This window comes from Macaca fascicularis, chromosome 15 (genome assembly GCF_037993035.2).
Source record: "Macaca fascicularis isolate 582-1 chromosome 15, T2T-MFA8v1.1".
NCBI lineage: Eukaryota > Metazoa > Chordata > Mammalia > Primates > Cercopithecidae > Macaca > Macaca fascicularis.
This window is the reverse complement of record NC_088389.1, coordinates 114,615,709-114,639,142: the sequence shown is the minus strand read 5'-3', so window position 1 is coordinate 114,639,142 and position 23,434 is coordinate 114,615,709. Positions and strand designations below refer to the sequence as shown.

Below are 23,434 nucleotides of genomic sequence, written 5' to 3'. Positions count from 1 at the left end.
TACCACCTGAGCTCCACCTCCTGTCAGATTCGCAGCAGCATTGAATTCTCATGGGAGCTCAAATCCTATTGTGAACTGTGCATGCAAGGGATCTAGGCTGCATGCTCCTTATGATAATCTAATTAAAGCCTGATGATCTGGGTGAAACAATTTCATCCCAAAACCATCTGCCCCTCGCCCCCAGTCGGTGGAAAAATGTCTTCCACAAAACTGGTTCCTGGTGGCAAAAGGGTTGAGGACCACTCACCATTCATCCCCATGCCTCTGCTCCCCTGTCCCTGGCAACCACTAATCTGCTTTCTGTCTCTGTGAATTTAACTCTTGTGGATATTTCGAGTTAATCTTATACTAGTGATTAACACAGTGATTAACTATTGTGGATATTTCTGGTTGAATTATACACTATGTGGTATTTTCTGTTGCTTCTTTCACTTAGAATGTTTCCAAGATTCATCTATGTTGTAGCATGTATCAGTATTTCATTTTCTTATGGCTGAATAATATTCCATTGTATGTATATACTTAAATTTATCCATTCATCAGTTAGACATTTAGATCGTTTCCTTTCCATGTTTTGGCAATTATGAATAAAATTGCTATGAACATTCACATACAAGTTATTGTGTGAGCATACCCTTTCGATTCTTTTAGGTAAGAATGAAATTGCTGGATCACGTGGTAACTCTGTTTAACTTTGTGAGGAACTGCCACACTATTTTCCAAAGTGGCTGTACTATTTCACATTCCCATTAGCATTATATGAGGGTCCCAATTTTTCCACATCCTCATCATAATTGTCATTGTCTTCTTTTCAATGATAGCCATCCTAGTGAATATGAAGTAGTATCCCATTACGGCTTTTCCCTAACGACATTTCCCTAACGACCAATAATCCTCAGCATCTATTCATGTGCTTACCAGCCATTTGTGTATCTTTGAAGATATAGCTATTCAAATACTTTGCCCATTTTTTAATTGAGCTATTTGTCCTTTTTTTTTTTTTTTTTTTTTTCCAAATGGAGTCTCGTTCTGTCACCCAGACTGGAGTGCAGTGGCGCGATCTCGGCTCACTGCAAGCTCCGCCTCCCGGGTTCAAGCCATTCTCCTGCCTCAGCCTCCCAAGTAGCTGGGACTACAGGTGCCCGCCACCACGACCGGCTAATTTTTCGTATTTTTAGTAGAGACGGGGCTTCACCGTGTTAGCCAGGATGGTCTCCATCTCCTGACTTTGTGATCCGCCCGCCTCGGCCTCCCAGTGCTGGGATTACAGGCGTAAGCCACCGCACCCGGCCTATTTGTCTTTTTATTCCTGAGGTGTAGACTTTTTTCTATTCTGGATACAAATCCCTTATCATATACATGATTTGCAAATATAGTCTTCCATTCTGAGAGCGTTGTCATTTCATTTTCTTTTTTTTTTTTTTTTTTTTTTGAGACGGAGTCTCGCTTTGTCGCCCAGGCTGGAGTGCAGTGGCCGGATCTCAGCTCACTGCAAGCTCCGCCTCCCGGGTTTACGCCATTCTCCTGCCTCAGCCTCCCGAGTAGCTGGGACTACAGGCGCCCACCACCTCGCCCGGCTAGTTTTTTGTATTTTTTAGTAGAGACGGGGTTTCACCATATTAGCCAGGATGGTCTCGATCTCCTGACCTCGTGATCCGCCCGTCTCGGCCTCCCAAAGTGCTGGGATTACAGGCTTGAGCCACCGCGCCCGGCCGTCATTTCATTTTCTTGATGGTGCTCTTTGATCACAATTTTTAAAAATTTTGATGATCTCCAATTTGTTTTTCTTTGATTGCTTGTGCTATACACGTTATACCTAAGAAACCATTGCATCACCCATGGTCACAGATTCACATCTATTTTCTTGTAAAGAGTTTTATAGTTATAGTTCTTACATTTAGGTCTTTATTCCATTTGTAGCTTATTTTTGTATATAGTATGAGATATAAATTCAACTTCATTCCTCTGCATGTAGTTACCCAGCTGTCTCAAATAACTTCAGCTCTTTATGTTTTCCTTCCTTCTTTGTGCTTAATTTGCAGTTTTTATAACTTACTGGGATAAATGCTCAGCTTATTGATGTTTACCCTTTATTGTTTTCTAATATGTTAAGATACAAAGTTCCAAGGACAACTTCAGTGATACTCCACAAATTGTGATGTTTTATTATTATAATTAAAATATTTTCTAAATTTCATTGTGTTTTTTCCGTTAACCCAAAGTTCCTTTGGAGTATGTTTTATAGTTTCTAATTATGTGGTGCAAAAATAATTGTGGTTTCTGCATTGTTGGAATTTGCCATTTGATACTGGAATAGATCTTAAATAAATGTGGCTATGTTATGTATCATTTTATTTTATTTTATTTTTCTGAGACGGAGTCTCGCTCTGTCACCCAGGCTGGAGTGCAGTGGCCAGATCTCAGCTCACTGGAAGCTCCAACTCCCGGGTTTACACCATTCTCCTGCCTCAGCCTCCCAAGTAGCTGGGACTACAGGCGCCCGCCACCACGCCCGGCTAGTTTTTTGTATTTTTTTAGTAGAGACGGGGTTTCACCGTGTTAGCCAGGATGGTCTCGATCTCCTGACCTCGTGATCCGTCCGTCTCAGCCTCCTAAAGTGCTGGGATTACAGGCTTGAGCCACTGCGCCTAGCCTGTTATATATCATTTTAATGGGCACTTTTTGCTTTTTTTTTTTTTGGCTAATGACTTATTAATTGCTGTTTATGTTGATTTTAAACTATGGAAATGATGTTAGACAAAAAGCAAATTCGAGTGATTTTCTTATCTGAGTTCAAAATGGGTTGTAAAGCACCAGAGACAACTTGCAACATTAACAACACATTTGGCCCTGGAACTGCTAATGAATGTACAGTGCAGTGGTGGTTCAAGAAGTTTCGCAAAGGGAGATGAGAGCCTTAAAGATCAGAAGCATAGTGGCCGGCCATCAGAAGTTGACAACGACCAATTGAGAGCAATCATGGAAGCCGATCCTCTTATAACTACATGAGAAGCTGCCAAATAACTCAACGTCAACCATTCTACGGTCATTTGGCATTTGAGGCAAATTGGAAAGATGAAAAACTTGATAAGTAGGTACCTCATGAACTGAGCAAAAAATTTTTTAAAATCATAATTTTGAAGTGTCTTCTCTTATTCTACACAACAACAAACCATTTCTCCATTGGGTTGTGATGTACCACAAAAAGTGGATTTTATACAGGAACCAGTAATGACCAGCTCAGTGGTTGGACAAAGAAGCTCCAAAGTACTTCCCAAAGCCAAAGTTGCACCAAAAACTGGTCATGGACACTGTTAGGTGGCCTGCTGCCAGTCTGATTCACTAGTTTCTGAACCCCAGCAAAACCCTTCCATCTGAGAAGTATGCTCAGCAAATCAATGAGATGCACCAAAAACTGCAATGCCTGTAGCCAGCAATGGTCAACAGGAAGGGTCCAATTATTCTCCACAACGCCCAACCATACATTGCACAACCAATGCTACAAAAATTGAACAAATTAGGCTACAAAGTTTTGCTTCATCCTCCATATTCACCTGATCTCTCACCAACCGACCACCATCTCTTCAAGCATCTCGACAACTTTTTGCAGGGAAAACTCTTCCACTCTTCCAGCAGGATGCAGAAAATGCTTTCCAAGAGTTTGTTGAATCCTGAAGTACAGATTTTTATGCTACAGGAATAAACAAACATTTCTTGTTGGCAAAAATGTGTTGATTGTAGTGGTTCCTATTTTGATCAATAAAGATGTGTTTGAGCCTAGTTATGATGATTTAAAATTGTCTGAAACCACAATTACTTTTGCACCAACCTATTAAATATATGAAATGTCTAACCATTTCTTCTCTGGCTTACTTTAATTATGATCAGAGAATATACTCTGTATTGTTATAATCTTTTGAATCTTACTTAGACTTGTATTATGGTATAGCATATGGTCAGTTTTTGTAAATGTTCCACATGCATATTAAAAATGTGTACTATAGGGCTGGGTGCGGTGGCTAACGCCTGTAATACCAGCACTTTGGAAGGCCGAGGTGGGTGGATCACTTGGGGTCAGGAATTTGAGACCAGCCTGACCAACATGGTGAAACCCCATCTCCACTAAAAATACAAAAATTAGCTGGATGTGGTGGCAGGCACCTGTAATCCTAGCTACTCAGGAGGCTGAGGCAGACAATCGCCTGAACCTGGGAGGCAGAGGTTGCAGTGAGCCAAGACTGTGCCATTGCACTCTAGCCTGGGCAACAGAGTGAGACTCTGTCTCAGAAAAAAAAAAAAAAAAAAAAAGAACTATGCATTTGTTTTCTATGAATGTTGACTAGGTCAACTTTAATTGTATTTTCTGTATCTCTGCCAACATTTTTTATTGAGTGTGTAATCTTCCTTTTGGTTGTGGATTTTTTATTTCTCCTTATAATTCTCTGGCAAATTTAGAAGCTATTATTGAATTATGTAAGTCTAGAATTGTTAAACCTTCCTTGTGAATTAGCCCTTTTATCATTAGCAACTGCTTCTCTTTACTAAGTCTTTTGACTGAAATTCTACTGTTTGATATTACTATAGACACAGCAGCTTTCTTTTGGTGTTTAGACATCTTTTTATAACCTTTCCCTTTCATCTTTCTCTATCTTTGCATTTTATGCATCTTATAATTTGGCTGTATTATTATCTTACTCCTCTTTTATTAGAGGATTTAGCCTATTTACATGTAATGCAATTTCTAATAGATTTGGATTTAAACTTACCACCTCACCAATTGCTTTTCCCCATATGCCACTCTTTCTTTGTTATTTCCTTTCCTGCATTCCTTTGGGTTGAGTGCAATTTGTTCTGTATTATCATGTTTTTGTCCCATTAGCTTGGTGGCAATATTTTAAGATCTTAAAAATCTTTTAGAGTGGTTACGCTGAGTATTATAAAACCAACTTTGAATATTTGAGCTTAATATATCTGTAGGCCAGGGTTGAAAATGAAAAATAAAAATTTTTAAAAAGAAAAAAGTTTAATATAAAACTATAGCTTAATCTTTTCTCAGAAAACAAGGCCATTAAAACATTTTAACTTGATTTATCCCTCTCCCAAGTTATGTGCTTTTTCTTTTTTAAATTCAGATTCTCACTCTGTCACCCAGGCTGGGCTGCAGTGGTGTGTGGCTCACTGCAACCTCCACCTCCTGAGTTCAAGCAATCCTCATGCCTCAAGCCTCCCAAGTAGCTGGGATTACTGGCATGCACCACCATACCCAGTTGATTTTTGTATTTTAGTAGAAACAGGGTTTCACCATGTTGGCCAGGCTGGTCTGGAACTCCTGGCCTCAAGCAATCGGCCCACCTTCGTTTCCCAAAGTGCTAGGATTACAGGTGTGAGCCACTGAGCCCGGCCTGTTTTAAAATCACTATTCATTTATACTGGGTGCAGTGACTCATGCCTGTAATCTCAGCAACTTGGGAGGCTGAGACAGAAGGATCACTCAAGGCCAGTTCATTATCAGCCTGGGCAATATAGTAAGACCTTGTCTCTATAATTTTTTTAACTTAGCTAGGTATGGTGTTATGCACCTCTAGTCCCACCTACTAAGGAGGCTGAAGCAGGAGGATTTTTTGAACCCAAGAGTTCAAAGCTGCAGTGAGACATGATCTCCACTGTACTCCAGCCTGAGTGACAGAGTAAAACCCTGACTCCAAAAAAAAAGTAAAATCACTATGCATTTAATTCATATATTTACCCTCTTAATTCATATTCCTTCTTGCATCTCCAAGCTTCTATCTGATAATGTTCTCCCTCTGCTTAAAGACAATTTTTGTGTGTGTGCAGGATTTGTTAGGGGGAAATTCTCATTTTTCATGTGAAATGTTTTGGGTTTTTTGCTTTTTGTTTTTTGAGACAGTCTCACTCTGTCGCCCAGGCTGAGTGTAGTGACACGATCTCAGTCAACTGCAACTTCTGCCTCCCAGGTTCAAGCATTTCTCCTGCCTCAGCTTCCTGAGTATCCCAAGTAGCTGGGATTACACGTGCACACCACCACATCCGACTAATTTTTGTACCTTTAGTAGAGACACAGTTTCACCATGTTGGCCAGGCGGGTCGCAAACTCCTGACCTCAAGTGATCCATGGGCCTCAGCCTCCCAAAGTGTTGGGATTACAGGCGTGAGTCAGCACACCTGGTGGAAACGTTCTTAATTTTTCCTATTGCACCCTATTTTTAAGGACAGTTTTGCTTATTATAGACTCCAGGTTGGCAGTTATGTCATCACTTTGAAAATGTCATTCCATTATCTTCTGATTCCCATTGTTTGTAGAGAGAAGTCAGTTGTCATATTTTGGTCCTTAGAAGGTAATATATCTTATTTTTGTCACTGCCGTACATTTTTTCTTTACTTTTCAACTGTATTAGTAATATTTGTATGTGTATTTTAAAAATTTATTTTGCCTGAGGTTTCCAGAACTTTCGAAATCTATAGCTTGAAGATCTTCATGGGTTTTACGAAATTCTTAAGCATTAACTCCAAATATTCTCTACTTTGCTCTTTCTAGAACTCCTGTTGCTTAATGTTAGCCCTTCTGTTACGTTGCTTTCTGGTTCTTTTCCATCCTTTTGTCTCTGTATGTATCATTCAGAATTTTTTTCTTCTGACCCAACTCATTTCACTATTTATCCTCAGCTTTGTTTCATCTGGTTTGAAACTCACTCATCAAAAAAAATTTTTTTAGTGGGGGAAACAGAGTTTTGCTCGTTACCCAGGCTGGAGTGCAATGGCACGATCTCAGCTTACCACAACCTCCACCTCCTGAGTTCAAGTGATTCTCCTGCCTCAGCCTTCTGAGTAGCTGGAATTACAGGCATGCACCACCACCCCTGGCTAATTTTGTATTTTTAGTAGAGATGGGATTTCTCCATGTTGGTCAGGCTGGTCTTGAACTCCCGACTTCAGGTGATCCGCCTGCCTTGGCCTCCCAAAGTGCTGGGATTACAGGCACGAGCCACCGCACCCAGCCTCATCAAATTCTTAATTCCAGCTCTTGCTCTTTTGTTGTTGTTAGAATTTCCATTTAGGCTAGGCACAGTGGCTCACACTGTAATCCCAGCACTTTGGGAGGCCAAGGTAGGTGGATTGCTTGAGCTCAGGAGTTTGAGACCAGCCTAGGTAGAAAGGCAAAATCCCATCTCTACTAAAAACACAAAAAAATTATCTGGGCCTGGTGGTGCATGCCTGTAGTCCCAGCTGCCCAGAGACTATGGTAGGAGGATCGCTTGAGCCCAGGAGGTCGAGGTTGCAGTGAGCCACAATTGCACCACTGCACTCCGGCCTGGGTGAAAAAGTGAGACCCTGTCTCAAAAAAAAAAAAAAAAAATCAATTTAGTTTTTAGTTCCCAGTCAACTAAAACTTTCAATCTTGTCTTTTTTCAAGCATATTACGTTGTTATTTTTAAGTCTAAAAATAGTTGATGTCTGAGAGCTTCATGTGGTGCCTACTAACTCCAGAATCGGGTAGACTAACCCACCAAGTCACAAGCAGTACTGGACCCAGGGCAGGAGCCAACCAGTAAGACTTAAGAATGAACAAGCAAAAAACATATATGGTCAACCCTCACACCCATGGATTCAACCAGCCATGGATCAGAAATATTCAAAATAAAAATGCATCTATACTGAACGTGTACAGACTTTTTTTCCTTGTCATTATTCTCTAAACAATACAACTATTTACCTAGCAGTTACATTGTATTAAGCACTTTAGGAGGCAGAGGCAGGACAATGGCTTGAGGACAGGAGTTGGAGACCAGCCTGGCCAACATGGCAAGACACTATCTCTACAAAAAAAGTGTAATTAGCTGGGCATGGAGGCATACACCTGTGGCCCCAGCTACCCGGCAGGCTGACGCAAGAGGATCACTTGAGCCCAGGAGGTCAAGGCTGAAGTAACCAGTAATTGTGTCACTGCACTCCAGCCAGGGCGACAGAACAAGATCCTGTCTCAAAAAAAAAAAAAAAAAAGAATTATAAGTAACCTAGAAATTAAATTATTTAAAGTATATGGGAGTATGTGACTAGGTTATATGCAAATAAGGTACCATTTTATATCAGAAACTTGAGCATCTGGATGTTGGTATCCGTGGAAGGTTCTGAAACCAATCCCCCATGGATACCAAAGGACAACTGTACTCTGAAAGCAGAGTCACTCCCAAGAGAAAGAGAGAGCTCATCTGATTATGCTTGTTTTTTTCTTCTCATTTGCTACTGCCAGGAACTCTTAGGATCATTCTTGTTGGTGTCCAGTTATTAGTCTGGAGGTTATCGTGCAGGTAACTTTTAAGTGTCTGGTTAGCCCCACATGAGCACAGACCTACAGCTACAAATTCTCAGGGAAAAGAACATTTTTTCCCCTACCCAACCAGAATCTAAACCAAGTCATCCAAGTTTTTTCATAGTCACTCTTTACTACAGGCTAGATTTTTCTAATCTATTCTTTCACTAAAGAGGGCAGCTCTTTGACATGCTGTGTATGCACAGGTGTCAGGGCTTTAAGTACCATGCTATTGGAATGGATGATGGGAAATCACAAAAGATATTAGGCAACAGAAGATTATCAGACTTGATGAAATGCTTACTGGAGCAACAAGGTAAACCCCTCAACCATACTGTTAAGCAGCTTATATTCCAACAGAACAATGGTTCTCAACTAGGGGCATCTCCAGCTCCAGGGAATATCTGGCAATGTCTGGAGAGATTTTTGGTTATCACAACTGGAAGGATGCTGCTCACATCCAGTGGGCAGAGGCCAAAGATATTGCTAAATATCCTACAATGCACACAGGACAGCCCCGTAAGACTTATCCTACCAAAAAGGTAGCAATAGAATAACAGAGAAACAAGCACAGTAAAAACACACATATTAGTCTGTATAATGTACAGGAGAGCATGCAAGTGGGCAGGGGAATTCATGAAACACTGTAACAGGCAGCTAAAGCTTAAACTGAATTGGAAATGATTTAGGAAGGCAGGGGGGTGAGGCACTATAAGCATGAGTATGAGGCCGGGCGCGGTGGCTCAAGCCTGTAATCCCAGCACTTTGGGAGGCCAAGACGGGCGGATCACGAGGTCAGGGGATCGAGACCATCCTGGCTAACACGGTGAAACCCCCTCTCTACTAAAAAATACAAAAAACTAGCCGGGCGAGGTGGTGGGCGCCTGTAGTCCCAGCTACTCGGGAGGCTGAGGCAGGAGAATGGCGTGAACCCGGGAGGCGGAGCTTGCAGTGAGCAGAGATCCGGCCGCTGCACTCCAGCCTGGGCGACAGAGCGAGACTCCGTCTCAAAAAAAAAAAAAAAAAAAAAAGCATGAGTATGAAAGTAAGAGGTATATTCTTCCACATGTTTAGTGTACTACAAATAACTTGGTACCCCTAAAACTCAGGGGCAAAGAGTAATGTGGCAAGATAGGCTAAAAAAGAAGTCAGGGGCCAGATCACGAAAGGCCTTACATACTCAGTGAGGAGTTTGGACTTCACCCTGTAAGTAATGGGGTGGAAGGAGGTTGGTATTAAAGGTTAATGAAGAGAAAACAAGAAGAAATTTATTTTCGGAAGATCACTCTGGTAACATTATGGAGCATGGTTTGAGGGCAAAATAAGATAAAAGACCAATTAGTAAACCACTGCAATAATCCAGGCCAGAGAAGACTAGAAACAGAATCAACGCACCAAGAACCAATATAGTAGCATAGATTGATAAAAAGTACGATAGCCAGTCTTTAATGACAATATGAAAAGAAGTTCTAATCCCAATTTTCAAGCCCCATTCACAGAGATAAAGAGTCTAAGAGCACAGCATTTAATGAAAAGATAATGAAAGATAAGGCTATCCCATTCAGATCACTTATTAAAAAGCTATGCAAGTATATAGACAAGATTATTACTAGGGCACATACCAGCAATATCTGTGTCCTGGTGCTTTGAACCCTGATATAACAATGGAAATATTTTAAAAATCTTTCTCTTCTACTTCTATTATCATATTTTCATACATGTATTATCTTACTTCCTGATATTTCCTGTTACATTATTTTCATTAAAATAAAACACCAATGTATTTTGTTATTTAAGGATTTGTTTAATGTTTTAAAACTCAAAGCACTTTAAATTATTTTAAGACAAAAGATTAATAAAAACGACATTACCTTTCAAATACAACTTTATAACAGCACAGTGGAAGAATGGTAAACAGCCCCTCTTAAAAAATAAAAAAAATCAGCACTTAAAACCAAAGGAAGGCTTATATGTACAGCTAATTCAGAAAGGGAACAATGACACCTAAAGACATAGATAAATGCCTTATTTTAATCCAATAAATGTCCTACCTACTGGATCTTGTTAATGATGTTTTCAATATGCCGTTTAAAATAAACTATCCTTGAAAATAAAGTTTTAAATCATTCAATATAATCTATGAAATAGCATCTAATTAACTAGATTACCTTAAATATACCAAATATTATAATCAGCAAAATAAAAACCAGTAAATCAATTTGCATCTGAAAGTTTGATGTTCTGATCTAACTGGATTTTATTTATTTTTTCCTAAGATTAACAATATAAACAAATCTTTTGGGTACTCAACATATTATGACAGCTCAGGCATGTTCTGGTTGGTATGGCCATAGACAACACATTAGAAGGAAAATTACCTCTTTATAATTATTAACTTTCAACAATATGACTCACCACTGAACACCAGTATTGATACTTCAGCATTCATCTTATGTGACAAGTGGAAAACAAATTTCTCAACAATAGTGGGTCACCATATTCCTCCATCTAACAGTTACTTTTTAAAAAATTAACCTTTGGAGGCCAAGACAGGAGGATTGAGAGGCCAGGAGTTTGAGACCAACCTGGGCAACAGAGCAAAACTCTGTCCCTACAAAATAATAATTATAATAAATTAGCTGGGCATGGTGGTATATGCCTAGAGTCCCAGCAACTCAAGAGGCTAAGGCAGGAGGATTGCTTGAGCTCAGGAGGTCAGTGCAATAACTATGATCATGCCACTGCACTCCAGCCTGGGCAACAAAGCAAGACCCTGTCTTTAAAAAAAAAAAAAAAAAAAAAAAAAAGATTAACTTATGTTAAAAAGCTCCACATATAACAAACATGATTAAACACTTTAAAATCAAACTAAGTTATGTAATTTCATCTTTCCTTTTTACACAAAGTCTCACAAGTAAAATTGTGAACAAATTCTAAATATTTCCTTGTTGTTTTTAATTGTTCCTAATACTATTTTAGTTAACTTATTTATTTAACCGCTTCTTTAGATTCTCAAGGTGTTCCGTATTAACATTTTGTAATGCCAGTACCATTGCTTTAGACAAGGAAGGATTAAATGAAATAGTCATTATACAGCACAAATCTATTAGATCTCTCTGACATTTCTGCAAACCTTCCAGGAACTTTTGGTATTGAAGAGGATCCTTTTTTAACTGTTTCATTTCTGGTACAGAGAACCCTATCAGGCTAGTCAGTATTTCATCCACGAAGTCTACATCTAGATACGCAGTACCATCAGACACCTTTGCAGTTATACTCCAAATGCCACCGGAACTTGAGAGATTTCCAGTTAAGGTTACAATAAATGCTTTCACTTTCACTGTTGTAACTTCCTTTGGTTTGCTGGCCAGTAGAACAGACAAATAGATAAAGGGTGGAGAATACAAATCCATGGCAATAGAAAAATTAATGCTATTCTCTGGTAATCTTAAAGAACAAGTCTGTAAATGACGATCATTTTCATTAGAAATTTGTGAACTCCTTTTCTGTACATAATTGACCACCTCTCTATCTAATATTTTACTATTTAAGGAATGTCCATCTGAACTGCTGGTTTGTTTTATTTTATTATCTGTCTCTAAGTTCTTATCTTTATTTGTAAAATCATGGGCTAAGGGTACATTACGATGAACTGAAAAAATACTCCTGTTTTGGTCTCTAACAGATGGACAATCAAATGATTTGTCTTCATTAGTCATTTGTTCAGATACATTTTTTTCACTCCAATTATTGTTTCCATTTTTGCAAGTCAAAGAAAAAGTATTCATAGTATTAGGATTATGTGAAAATCTCTCTGTACTTCGATCGGCATTTCTGTTAAAAGTCAATGGCTGCAATTCTTTAGTTTCCATCTGTTCTTTCTGGACAGTTTCTTCTAAAAGCAAGGCCTCCTCCAATGAAAAGTCATCTAATTCCCCATCCGTGAAATGCATAGATAGGTTTGATGGTTCCTCTTTTGGTCTTGGAGAAATAACAAATTCTGGCTCAAAACTTGACTGTCTTGTGGGAATGGTATTTGAGGAACTACCCATGGTGAAACACCTTTCTGAGGAAGTGTCATTATTTGCTGTAAGCTCATCATTTTCATCAAGACTTGCCAAGAGTTCTTCATCAGAAGGACCTAATGCAGGATCTAGAACATCTGTAACTCTGGGAATGTTTTCGTTAGAATTGTTTGGTATGACTGAAAGTACAGGATCAGGTTCCCCTATTAATCTTGCAAGTACTTTTTCTTGGGCATATTCTTCTAAAAGAGCATCTACTTCACCTCCTAATACTTTCACATTTTCTGGTTTCAATAAGAGAACACCAAGACGGAAAGATATATTTCCAAAAATCAAAATTTTTGTACCTGGAGGAAGATCACTATGAAGAATTGGAATAGGCTGATATTCCATTCCCTGTATTTGTACAATTCCATCAGTTAGCTGCAGCATCAACATTCGTGAAGGCTTTGCTTCCCAAGGTTTTGGGGTTACTTGTGTTTCAGCTGTAACTAGATCATTTGTTGTATTCTTTCCTCTCAACTTCTGTATCTGGCAATATGCAGGCTGACTTACATCAACCAAGGAATTGATCTGCAGAGCATAAAATCCATTTAGTTCTCCTTTTGGAATTTCTAAAATGCCATCAGGTAAAAGAGGATGCTCCAAATCCCTCAGATCAGTAAGGAGCCACTGCTCAAACACTTGTTTATTCATTTGGGCCTGACTCAAGTTAACATTATTATTTTCTTCTTGAATCCAGTTAATACAAGCTTCCAGCCACATCGGAGGTACTTTAACATGCCATGTAGCTAAAAGCCAGGTTTCAGCTCTTAATGCAATACTAGTCACATTCATTTCTTTTAAATAAAAGAAATAATATGCATCTATTACCTGAAAACAACAAACAAAAAAATTAGGTAATTCAGTATATTTGAATACAGCTTCTGTAATTCTCTAAAATGTACAGACAGGCACACCCTTTAGATTTTTCACTCTTCAGCATCTTAAAAATCTTTACTTTTTACGTGATCAAAATTCAAACACTACACATAATCAGATGGTATAATGAGAAAATCAAAAGGTTTGAGACAGTTATACCTAGGTTTGAAAGCTGGCTCTGTCAAGTTACAAGTTATGTGACCTAATATAAAATTCTGAACTTCTGTAACCAGTTTTTTCCTATATAAAATGGCAACACTACCATCTATCTTATAGGACTGTTAACAGGATCACACAAATTATATTTGTAAAGCATAATGTCAGACCTATGAAGGATACTCAGTAAACAGTAGTTACAGTAGCCTCCCTTATCTGTGGGGAATATGCTCCAATACCCCCAGTGGATGTCTGGAACTCTAAATATTACCAAATTTAATATACACTATTTTTTAAAATCTGATTTCCAACCAGCTACTAAGTGACTAAAGGGTGGGTAACATAAACAGCATAGATATGCTGGACAAAGGGATGATTGAAGTCCAGGGTATGAGTTCATCACACTATTTGGAACAGCACTAAATTTAAAACTTATAAATTACTTCTAGAATTTTCCACTAAATATTTTCAGACCTTGGTTGACTGCAGATAACTGAAACCATGGAAAGCAAAACCATGGAGAAAGGGAGACTAGTGTATAATATATTATAATTGATCTAATAATCAGATTGTAATCACTTAAAATTTAGTTAAGAAACAATGTTCACTAATGTTCTTCATGTATGTATAATAGTTCTAATTTAACTCTATTAAAACATACCACTGTGTTTGTCCATTTAGCACTTGAATATGTGGTCTAAAGATACAATTATTATTATTATTTTTTTTTTTGAGACGGAGTCTCACTGAGTCGCCCAGGCTGGAGTGCAGTGGCACGATCTTGGCTCACTGCAAGCTCCGCCTCCCGGGATCACGCCATTCTCCTGCCTCAGCATCCCAAGTAGCTGGGACTACAGGGGCCCACCGCCACGCCCGGCTAATTTTTTGCATTTTTAGTAGAGACGGGGTTTCACCGTGTTAGCCAGGATGGTCTCGATCTCCCGACCTCGTGATCCACCCGCCTCGGCCTCCCAAAGTGCTGGGATTACAGGAGTGAGCCACCGCGCCCGGCCAAGATAGAATTATAACAAATAACAGTAGACCGAGCTGATAGACGTAAAGCATCTTATTTGTTGGGCTAAATATTTTCAAAAGTTGTGCCAGGCAAATATATTAATATTTAACTTCTGACTTTCTCAGTATGATAAAGCAGTAGCAAAACAATAAAGCCTAATCAATCATGTGTTCACAAAAGTATACTTTGTTCCTTTTACAGATGAAGATACTTATGAATAGAATATATTAAAGTTTTACTATGTCCATAAGAAAACTTACCACTTGGAACAGCAGCACAGGATTTGACCACAGAATTTGGAACTGGTTGTTAGTGGACTACTTGAAACCTCTACTGCTCAGAAATGGCCCTGGGAGATAAGACAAGAAGCAGTAAGAGTTGTAAGATGAAGTTGTATAAAAACTGGACTATTTTCTTAAGTGCAAGAGTTTGATGGTATGGTTCATGGGGATCAGAAACAAGTGACCATGAGACAGTTACACACTCTCTCTGTTTCCTTTTCTATATACTTACCTCATAGGCTTACTGTGAAAATTAAAGAAGATAGGAGGTATAATATTTGATGTTGAATACATCTCTGGTGCTAGACTTACAAACTCATAAACTCTGTGACTCTAAACAAGTTACTCAACTTCACGATATCCTACTTATCTTATTTGTAAAACAAGAATAACAGGATTTTCCTCACAGGCTTGTTATTAAGATTAGATTAATATGGAAAAAGCAGCACCTGGCACATAGCAAGAACTCAGTAAATGTATACTATTAGACTTATAGTACTTACTACAGCAACTGACAAAAAGCAGCCACTTAAAAACTATACTTATTGTTATTTTATATTATTTTATTTCTTTGAGACAGAGTATTGCTCTGTCACCCAGAGTGGACTGCAGTGGCGCGATCTCGGTTCACTGCAACCTCTGCCTCCCAGGTTCAAGCGATTCTCCTGCCTCAGCATCCCCAGTAGCTGGGACTACAGGTGTGCGCCATCACACCTGGCTAATTTCTATATTTTTAGGAGAAACAGGGTTTCACCATGTTGGCCAGGCTGGTCTCAAACTCCTGACCTCAATTGATCTGGCCGCCTCAGCCTCCCAAAGTGCTGGGATTATAGGTGTGAGCCACCGTGCCCGGCCATTATTTTAGACTGAACAACCAATTCCTACATTGGATAAGTCCTACACTGCTCTGAAATTAGTGGAATGAGATTTTTTTGTAGGTTCTCAAGAAAATAATATATACCTACCTGAGATTTTAGGGGTTTAAACCCTGAAAATGCTAATACAGCTCACCTTAAGCTACTGCTGTAACAAAACTATTTTACATTGCATCCCCAAAAACAGCCGAAAGAAATGTAGCACGTGCATGAGAAATGGAAGGAACTAAAACTTCAGTTTATTGCTGATTCTAATACTAGTGGTTGAACATCTTTTCATATTTCTCAGTGACATAGACTCCTTATCACTGCCTCCAAACAATTTCTCCTCTTTTGTTCTATACTTCTGTGCTAACACATAGTGAATGTATGTAAGTGCTTGTTACCATTAATATTTTTTAAATATCCCATAAAAGAAGACATAGAAGCACATAGTTCTCAGGAACCTATAAACAGTAGGTACATTATTAATTTAATTTAATGGATGATGAAAATTCAAAGGACATGGGGAAGTTAAGGTCACAATTAGAGAACTGATTAATCTTTATATTAAAGAAAATGAGAGGATAAACATTTTTTAAACTATATGTAAAAAACAATGTAAAAATTCAAAAATAGGAAAAGTCTCTACCCATTGTGATGAAGATAAACTATGCAGGTCAAATCAGCAGGTCTCCTTAACAAAGAAACCAAATCTCCATGCCAGCCCTCTGATTTACCAAATGGAAATACTTCCTATCTTGGCTGGGCGTGGTAGCTCACGCCTGTAAACCCAGCACTCTGGGAGGCCAAGGTGGGAAGATCACTTGAGCCCAGGAGTTCAAGACCAGCCTGGGCAACAAAGCAAGATCCCATCTTTAATTAATTAATTTATTTATTTTTTTAAATTAGCTGAGCATGGTGGTGCATGCCTGTAGTCCCAGCTACTAGGGAGACTGAAGTGGGAGGATTGCTTGAGCCCAGAGGTTGAAGCTACAGTGAGCTATGACTGCGCCACTGCACTCCACCTGGGAGACAGAGCAAGATTCTGTCTCTCAAAAAAAAAAAAAAAAAAAATACTCCCTATCTTATTAAGAAAAGCAAAGTATAGGTGATATGGTTTGGGTCTGTGGCCCCACCCAAATCCCCAGTGTTGGAGGTAGGACCTGGTGGGAGGTGACTGAATTATGGGGGTGGATTTCCCCCTCCGTGCTGCTCTCGTGATAGTGAGTGCTCCTGAGATCCGGTTGTTCAAAAATGTGTGTGGCAAAGAGGAGGAGAAGAAGCCCCTGTGCCAGTTTTCCATATGACACCATCCTCCCAGTAGGTGCAGAGCCCTTCTCACTCCTCCCTGACCCTCCCTGTTACACAGCCCACCAGGGTCCAGGGAGGTATTTGTTCTTGCTTTAAGTCAGGAATAACAAATAACTTTTTTTTTCCCCCAATTAAGGGAAAAAAAGGGTCGAACACAGTAGCTCATGCCTGTAATCCCACCACTTTGGGAGGCCAAGGCAGACGGATCACCTGAGGTTGGGAGTTCGAGACTAGCCTAACCAACATGGAGAAACCCTGTCTCTACTAAAAATACAAAATTAACCAGGTGTGGTGGCGCATGCCTATAATCTCAGCTACTCAGGAGGTGAGGCAGGAGAATCGCCTGAACCTGTGAGGCAGAGGTTGTGGTGAGCTGAGATTGTGCCATTGCACTCCAGCCTGGACAACAAGAGCAAAATTTCATCTCAAAAAAAAAGGGAGGGGGTGGGAACCGCCCTCTACCTTTAAAACCACCCAGAGCCCTGCAAAAAAAAAAAGGAGGGGAAAAAACCCACCCACCTCTATCTTTAAAACCACCCAGAGCCCTACAAAAAAAAAAGGGGGGAAAAAACCCACCCACCTCTATCTTTAAAACCACCCAGAGTCCTGCATCCCACCCCATGTCCTATGTTGTTGCTAATGACAATATGATGCTTACTCTGTTATTCAAAAACTATTTTTATGTAATTAATGTATGCTTTGTTTCTAAATGCCTGATTTAAAAAAAAAAAAAAAAGCGTGTGGCACCTTCTCCCTCTCTGCCCTCCCCTTGCTCTGGCCCCGTAAGATGCGCCTGCTCCCCCTTCACTTTTTCCATGATTTTAAGTTTCCTGAGGCCTCCCCAGCCTGGTTCCTATACAGCCTGCAGAACCATGAGCCAATTTAAATCTCTTCTCTTTATAAATTACCCAGTCTCGGGTATTTCTTTATAGCAGAACGAGAATGAACTAATATAATACGATATATAGTATGCTAACTTCTGTATACAAAGGAAAATAAGCACATTATTACTTATATAAACATAAAGTACCTCTAGAAGGATATACAAGAAACTAGATAAAACTTTAAATATTTAGCTACACTCAATAAGAGTGTAAGTAAGATCTTCGTGGTTGACAAATTTAGAGTGGTTAAGTGGGCACTAAAGCCATGCAGCCCCCAGGAAAAGGGCTTTTAACTAAAAACAGTGTAGCTAAAGCTGTGACGCTCCAGAAGTCCAGCATGCCATGCATGGAACAGAAGACCAGAAACAGACTCCTTGCTGGAACTGGGCCACAAAAAGTTCCACCCAACTGTGGCAGGAACAGAGCTACCCTGAGAATAGACACTGGGCCTGCGTAACACATATAACAAATGTAGTGTCGTCCAGAACTAGGCTATTCCCAAAGTAAAAACCCAAATTCCTAATGAAACAGCTGACCTAGAGCTATGTCAGCCAGAGGGACAGGTGGAGTACACTCCAAAGCCACACAAAAGGGGTAAAACACACACAGGAAAAAAAAATCCAACGTGAGCCCACAAACCAAAATTATAATATACTTTAGGAAAATTACTACCAATAAGCAGACACAGCAAATAGAATTTACACCTGAAGACAGTTTTTTAAATGAAGAATCTTAATTTTTTTAATCTCTTTGAGCATACTAAATATACTTAAGTGGGACTAACATCCTAAAAGAAGAATAGAAGATAATTAAATGATCACAGACATTTATAAAAAGAATCTATTGTAAATCTCAGAAATAGAAAATGGTCTTTAAAATTAAAATCAATAGATGGGATAAATATCCGGCTAACAACAAATGAAGAGATAACTTATGTATTAGAAATTACCTAGAACACAGTATAAAGAAAAGATTAAGATATTACACAGTGAGGAAAAAAGAACTAAGAAATAGGGAACATAGGTTCCAACAGTGAAATAATTGCAGTTTCAGAAGGAAAAAATAGAAGAGGTGAAGGAAATGTTTTTTTAAAAAAATAATGGTTGAGGCCAGGCGTGGTGGCTCATGCCTGTAATCCCAGCATTTTGGGAGGCCAAGGCAGGTGAATCACAAGGTCAGGAGTTTAAGACCACCCTAGCCAACATGGTGAAACCCTGTCTCTACTCAAAATACAAAAATTAGCTGGGCATGGTGGCATGCACCTGTAATCCCAGCTACTCAGGAGGCTGAGGTAGGAGAATGGCTTGAACCCGGGAGGCGAAGGTTGTGATGAGCCGAGATCTCGCCACTGCACTCCAGCCTGGGTGATAGAGTGAGACTTCATCTCAAAATAAATAAATAAATAATGGTTGAAATTTTTGCAAGGTATTATTTTCTAGGTTGAAAAAACTCTCTACTGCTAATCAATAGTAAAATCTACACTTATACACAGTAATATGGCAAAATACAAAACATTAAGGATAAAGAAAAGTATCAAAAGACCTAACAAGCTGGATCTAAAATATAACAAAAATGTGGGAGCTAGACATGGTGGCTTATGCCTGTAATCACAACACTAGGGAGGCCTAGGTGGGCAGATCGCTTGAGCTCAGGAGTTCAAGACCAGCCTGGGCAACATGACAAAACCCCGTCTCCACAAAACATACAAAAATCAGCCAGGTGTGGTGTCACCTTCTGGTGGTCCCAGTCACTTGGGGGGCTGAGGTGGGAGGATCACTTGATCCCAGGAGGTATCGTGTCAAATAATCTTTGATAATGGTGCCAAGACTCCACAATGGAAAAACGATTCTCTCTTCAGCAAATGGTGTTGAGAAAACTGGACATGCCCATGCAAAAGATTAAAGATGGACTTTATCTCACATCATACACAAAAACTAACTCAAAATCGATTACAGGTACAAAGGTAGCACCTGAAACTATAAAACTCCTAGAAGAAAACATAAGGAAAAAGCTTCATGACATTGAAATGGGCTATGATTTCTTGGATATGACACCAAAAGTACAGGTAACAAAAGCAAAAATAGACAAATGGCACTGCATCAAACTGAAAAACTTGTGTGCACCAAACGACACAATCAACAGAGTAAAAAGACAATCTACGGAATGGGAGAAAATATTTGCAAACCACATATCAGATAAGGGGTTATTACCCAGAATAGGTAAAGAACTTCTCAACTTTAACAACAAAAAATAATCCAATTTGAAAATGGGCAAACAGCTTGAATAGACATTTCTCCAAAGATATACAATGAGCTGGTAACAGTGGCTCACACTTGTAATCCCAGCATTTTGGGGGGCAGAGGCAGGTGGATCACTTAAGCCCAAGAGTTCAAGACCAGCCTGGACAACATGGTGAAATCCCAACTCTACGAAAAAATACAAAAATTAGCTGGGCATGGTGGCGCACGCCTGTAGTCCCAGCTACTCATGAGGCTGAGGTGAGAGGACTGCTTGAGGTCAAGGCTGCAGTGAGCCATAAGCGTGCGACTGCACCCCAGTCTGGGCAACAAAGCAAGACCCTATCTTAAAAAAAAAAAAAAAGATATACAATGGTCAACAAGCATATGAAAAGATGCTCAACATCACTAATCATAAAAGAAATAAAAATCAAAACCACAATGAGATCTCACCCTCATACCTGTTAGAATTGCCAATATCAAAAAACAAGAAAATAACAAGTATTGGAGAGGATGTGGGAAAACTGAAACCCCTGTGCACTGTTAGTACGACTGTAAAATGGTGAAGCTACTATGGAAAACAGTATAGAGCTTCCTCAAAAAATTAAAACTAGAACTACCATATGATCCCACTTCTAGGTGTATATCCCAATGAACTGAAAACAGGATCTTGAAGAGATACCTGCACAATCCACGTTCATTGCAGCATTGCTAACATTAAGCATATAGACACAACCGAAATGTCCACTGATAGATGGATACAGAAAATACAACATATACATACCATGGAATGTTCAGTATTATAAAAGAAGTAAATCCTATCATATGCCACAGCATAAATTAACCTTGAGGACATTATGCTAAGTAAAATAAGCCAATCAGAAAAGGACAAATACTGCATGATTCCACTTATATGAGGTACCTAAAGTAATCAAGCACATAGAAACGGAAAGCAGAATGGTGATTATCAAGTGTTGTGGGGAGGGAGAAATGGGGAGCTGTCACTAAATGGGTAGTTTCAGTAATGCCAGGTGAAAAAGTTCTAGATAACTATTGAACAACAATATGCACATAATTAACAATGCCATAAAATGTACTTAAAATTGTTAAGAGGGTATTTTTTTTTCTTTTTTTTAGGCTACTCAAGTAAGGCAGTGGAAATGGAGAAGGAACAAAGAAATCTATAATTGGTTGTAAACATCACTGCAACCAGACCAGTGGGTAAATTTATTTGCTGTGCTTTTTACTACAATTTTAAAAAGAGAGAAAGAGAGAAAAAAGGAATAATAAAAGTACCCCTATTTGCCGATGACATGAATATTGATGAAGAAAATGCCAAAGAATCAACAAAAAAGCTCTATCACCTGAGTTAGCAAGATCCAGGATATAAGGCCAATATATAGCACAAAAGTCAATTTTACTTTTATATAGTTGATCTTCATTCACAGATTCCTAATTTGCCTACTCACTAAAATTTATCTGTAATCCCAAAATCAATATTTACTGCACTCTCATGGTCATTCATGAACATGTACAGAGCAGTGAAAAATTTGAGTCATCCAACATACACATTCCCAGCTGAGGTCAAAGTGATACTGTGTCTTTTTAGTTCAGGTCTCATACAATAAACAAGTCTCCTTTTAGTGCTCTACTTAGTGCCATGTTTTTGTGCTTTTTTTGGTTTTTTTTCCCAGTAATTTTGATGTTTAAAACGGTCCCCTGGCACAGTGCTCAAGTGCTACCTAGTGTACCTAAGCACAAGGAAGCTATGATCTGCCTTGTGGAGAAAATCTGTATTTTAGATAAGCTTATTCAGGCATGAGTTATAGCACTATTGGCTGTGTAAGTTCAATGTTAATGATTCAATAATACATATTAAATGAGGTGTCTTCAAACCTTCAAATAAGGTTACCAACTGTACAAGCAATGGACAAAACAGTACATTTTATAATAGCACCTAAAAGGCAAACACTATGCTGAAAACTATAAATTACAGATTAAAGAAATTAAAAACCTAAGCAAATGGAGAGATATGGATGTGTTCATGGATTGGAAGACTTCATCTGGTGAAGGTTTCAGTTCTCTCCAAATTGTTCTATAGATTCAATGCAATTCCATTCAAATCCCCAGCAATCTTTTTACAAAAATGACAAGCTGATTCTAAAATTTATATGGAAAGGCAAAGGAACTAGAATTGCCAAGACAATTTTGAAAAGAAAAACAAAGTTGGAGGATTCACACTATCTAACATTAAGACTTCATAGAAAGCTACAATAATCAACAGTGAGATGTTGACAAAAGGATTAACATACTGGAAAATAGGAAGAGAAGACAGTCTACAAATAGACACACATATATATGATCAATTGATTTTCCACAAAGTTGTAAAAGTAATTCAACAAAAACAGGATAGTCATTTGAACACATGGCACTGAAACAACTGGATATCCATATGCAAAAAACTATGAGCCTCAACCAACACCTCAAACTATGTATAAAAATTAATTCAAAATGGATCACACAGCTAAATGTAAAAACTAAAACTACAAAATATGTATAAGAGGTTTGCAGAAAAATCTTTGTGACCTTGGTTTCCTAAAAGTTTTCTTAGAAAAATGACACCAGGGTTGGACATGGTGGCTCACGCCTATAATCCTAGCACTTTGGGAGGCCAAGGTGGGAGCATCACTTGAGGACAGAAGTTCAAGACCAACATGGGCAACAGAGCAAGACCCCACTTCTACAAAAAAATTTTAAAACAAGCTGGGGTGTGGTGGCACACATTTGTAGCTCTAGTAACTTCGGAGGCTAAGATGGGAGGATTGCTTGAGCCCAGGAGGTTGAGGCTGTAGTCAGCCATGTTTGTGCTGCAGTACCCTACCCTGGACACAAAGTGAGAACCTGTCTCTAAAAAATATTAATTAAGGTCAGGCGCGGTGGCTCATGCCTGTAATGCCAGCACTTTGGGAGGCCGAGGCGGGTGGATCACGAGGTCAGGAGATGGAGACCATCCCGGCTAACACATGAAACCCTGTCTCTACTCTACTAAAAATACAAAAAAATTAGCCGGGCGTGGTGGCGGGCGCCTGTAGTCCCAGCTGCTGGGGAAGCTGAGGCAGGAGAATGGCGTGAACCCAGGAGGCGGAGCTTGCAGTGAGCTGAGACTGCGCCACTGCACTCCAGCCCGGGTGACAGAGTGAGACTCTGTCTCAAAAAAAAAAAAAAAATATATATATATGTATATATATATATATATATATACACACACACAAATTTTTTAAAAATGACATCAAAAGCATGATACATAAATGAAAAGAATTTAAAACATCTGCTCTATGAAAGACACTGTTAGGAATATAAAAAGACAAGACACACACACATGCATATCAGTCTAGAAGAAACATCTAATTGACAAAAG

General features: G+C 39.1%; 1 protein-coding gene across 10 annotated transcripts in view; it reads right to left on the bottom strand.

Annotated features, from left to right (window-relative positions):
• RMI1 (RecQ mediated genome instability 1) overlaps positions 1–23,434 on the bottom strand; it is a 640,651-nt gene that overhangs the window by 605,815 nt on the left and 11,402 nt on the right. For 7 of the 10 annotated variants that reach the window (XM_065530752.2, XM_065530751.2, XM_065530753.2 and 4 more), the window contains one exon: positions 14,707–14,795. Coding sequence is in view for 7 of the 10 variants with exons in the window: in XM_065530754.1 (XP_065386826.1) it covers positions 14,764–14,795 (32 nt within the window). In the remaining 3 variants the exon portion in view is untranslated. Of the gene's footprint in view, positions 1–10,112; positions 13,228–14,706; positions 14,796–23,434 lie in introns of those variants that run through there. The other 3 variants (XM_065530749.1, XM_065530750.1, XM_065530748.1) reach the window with 1 other exon arrangement.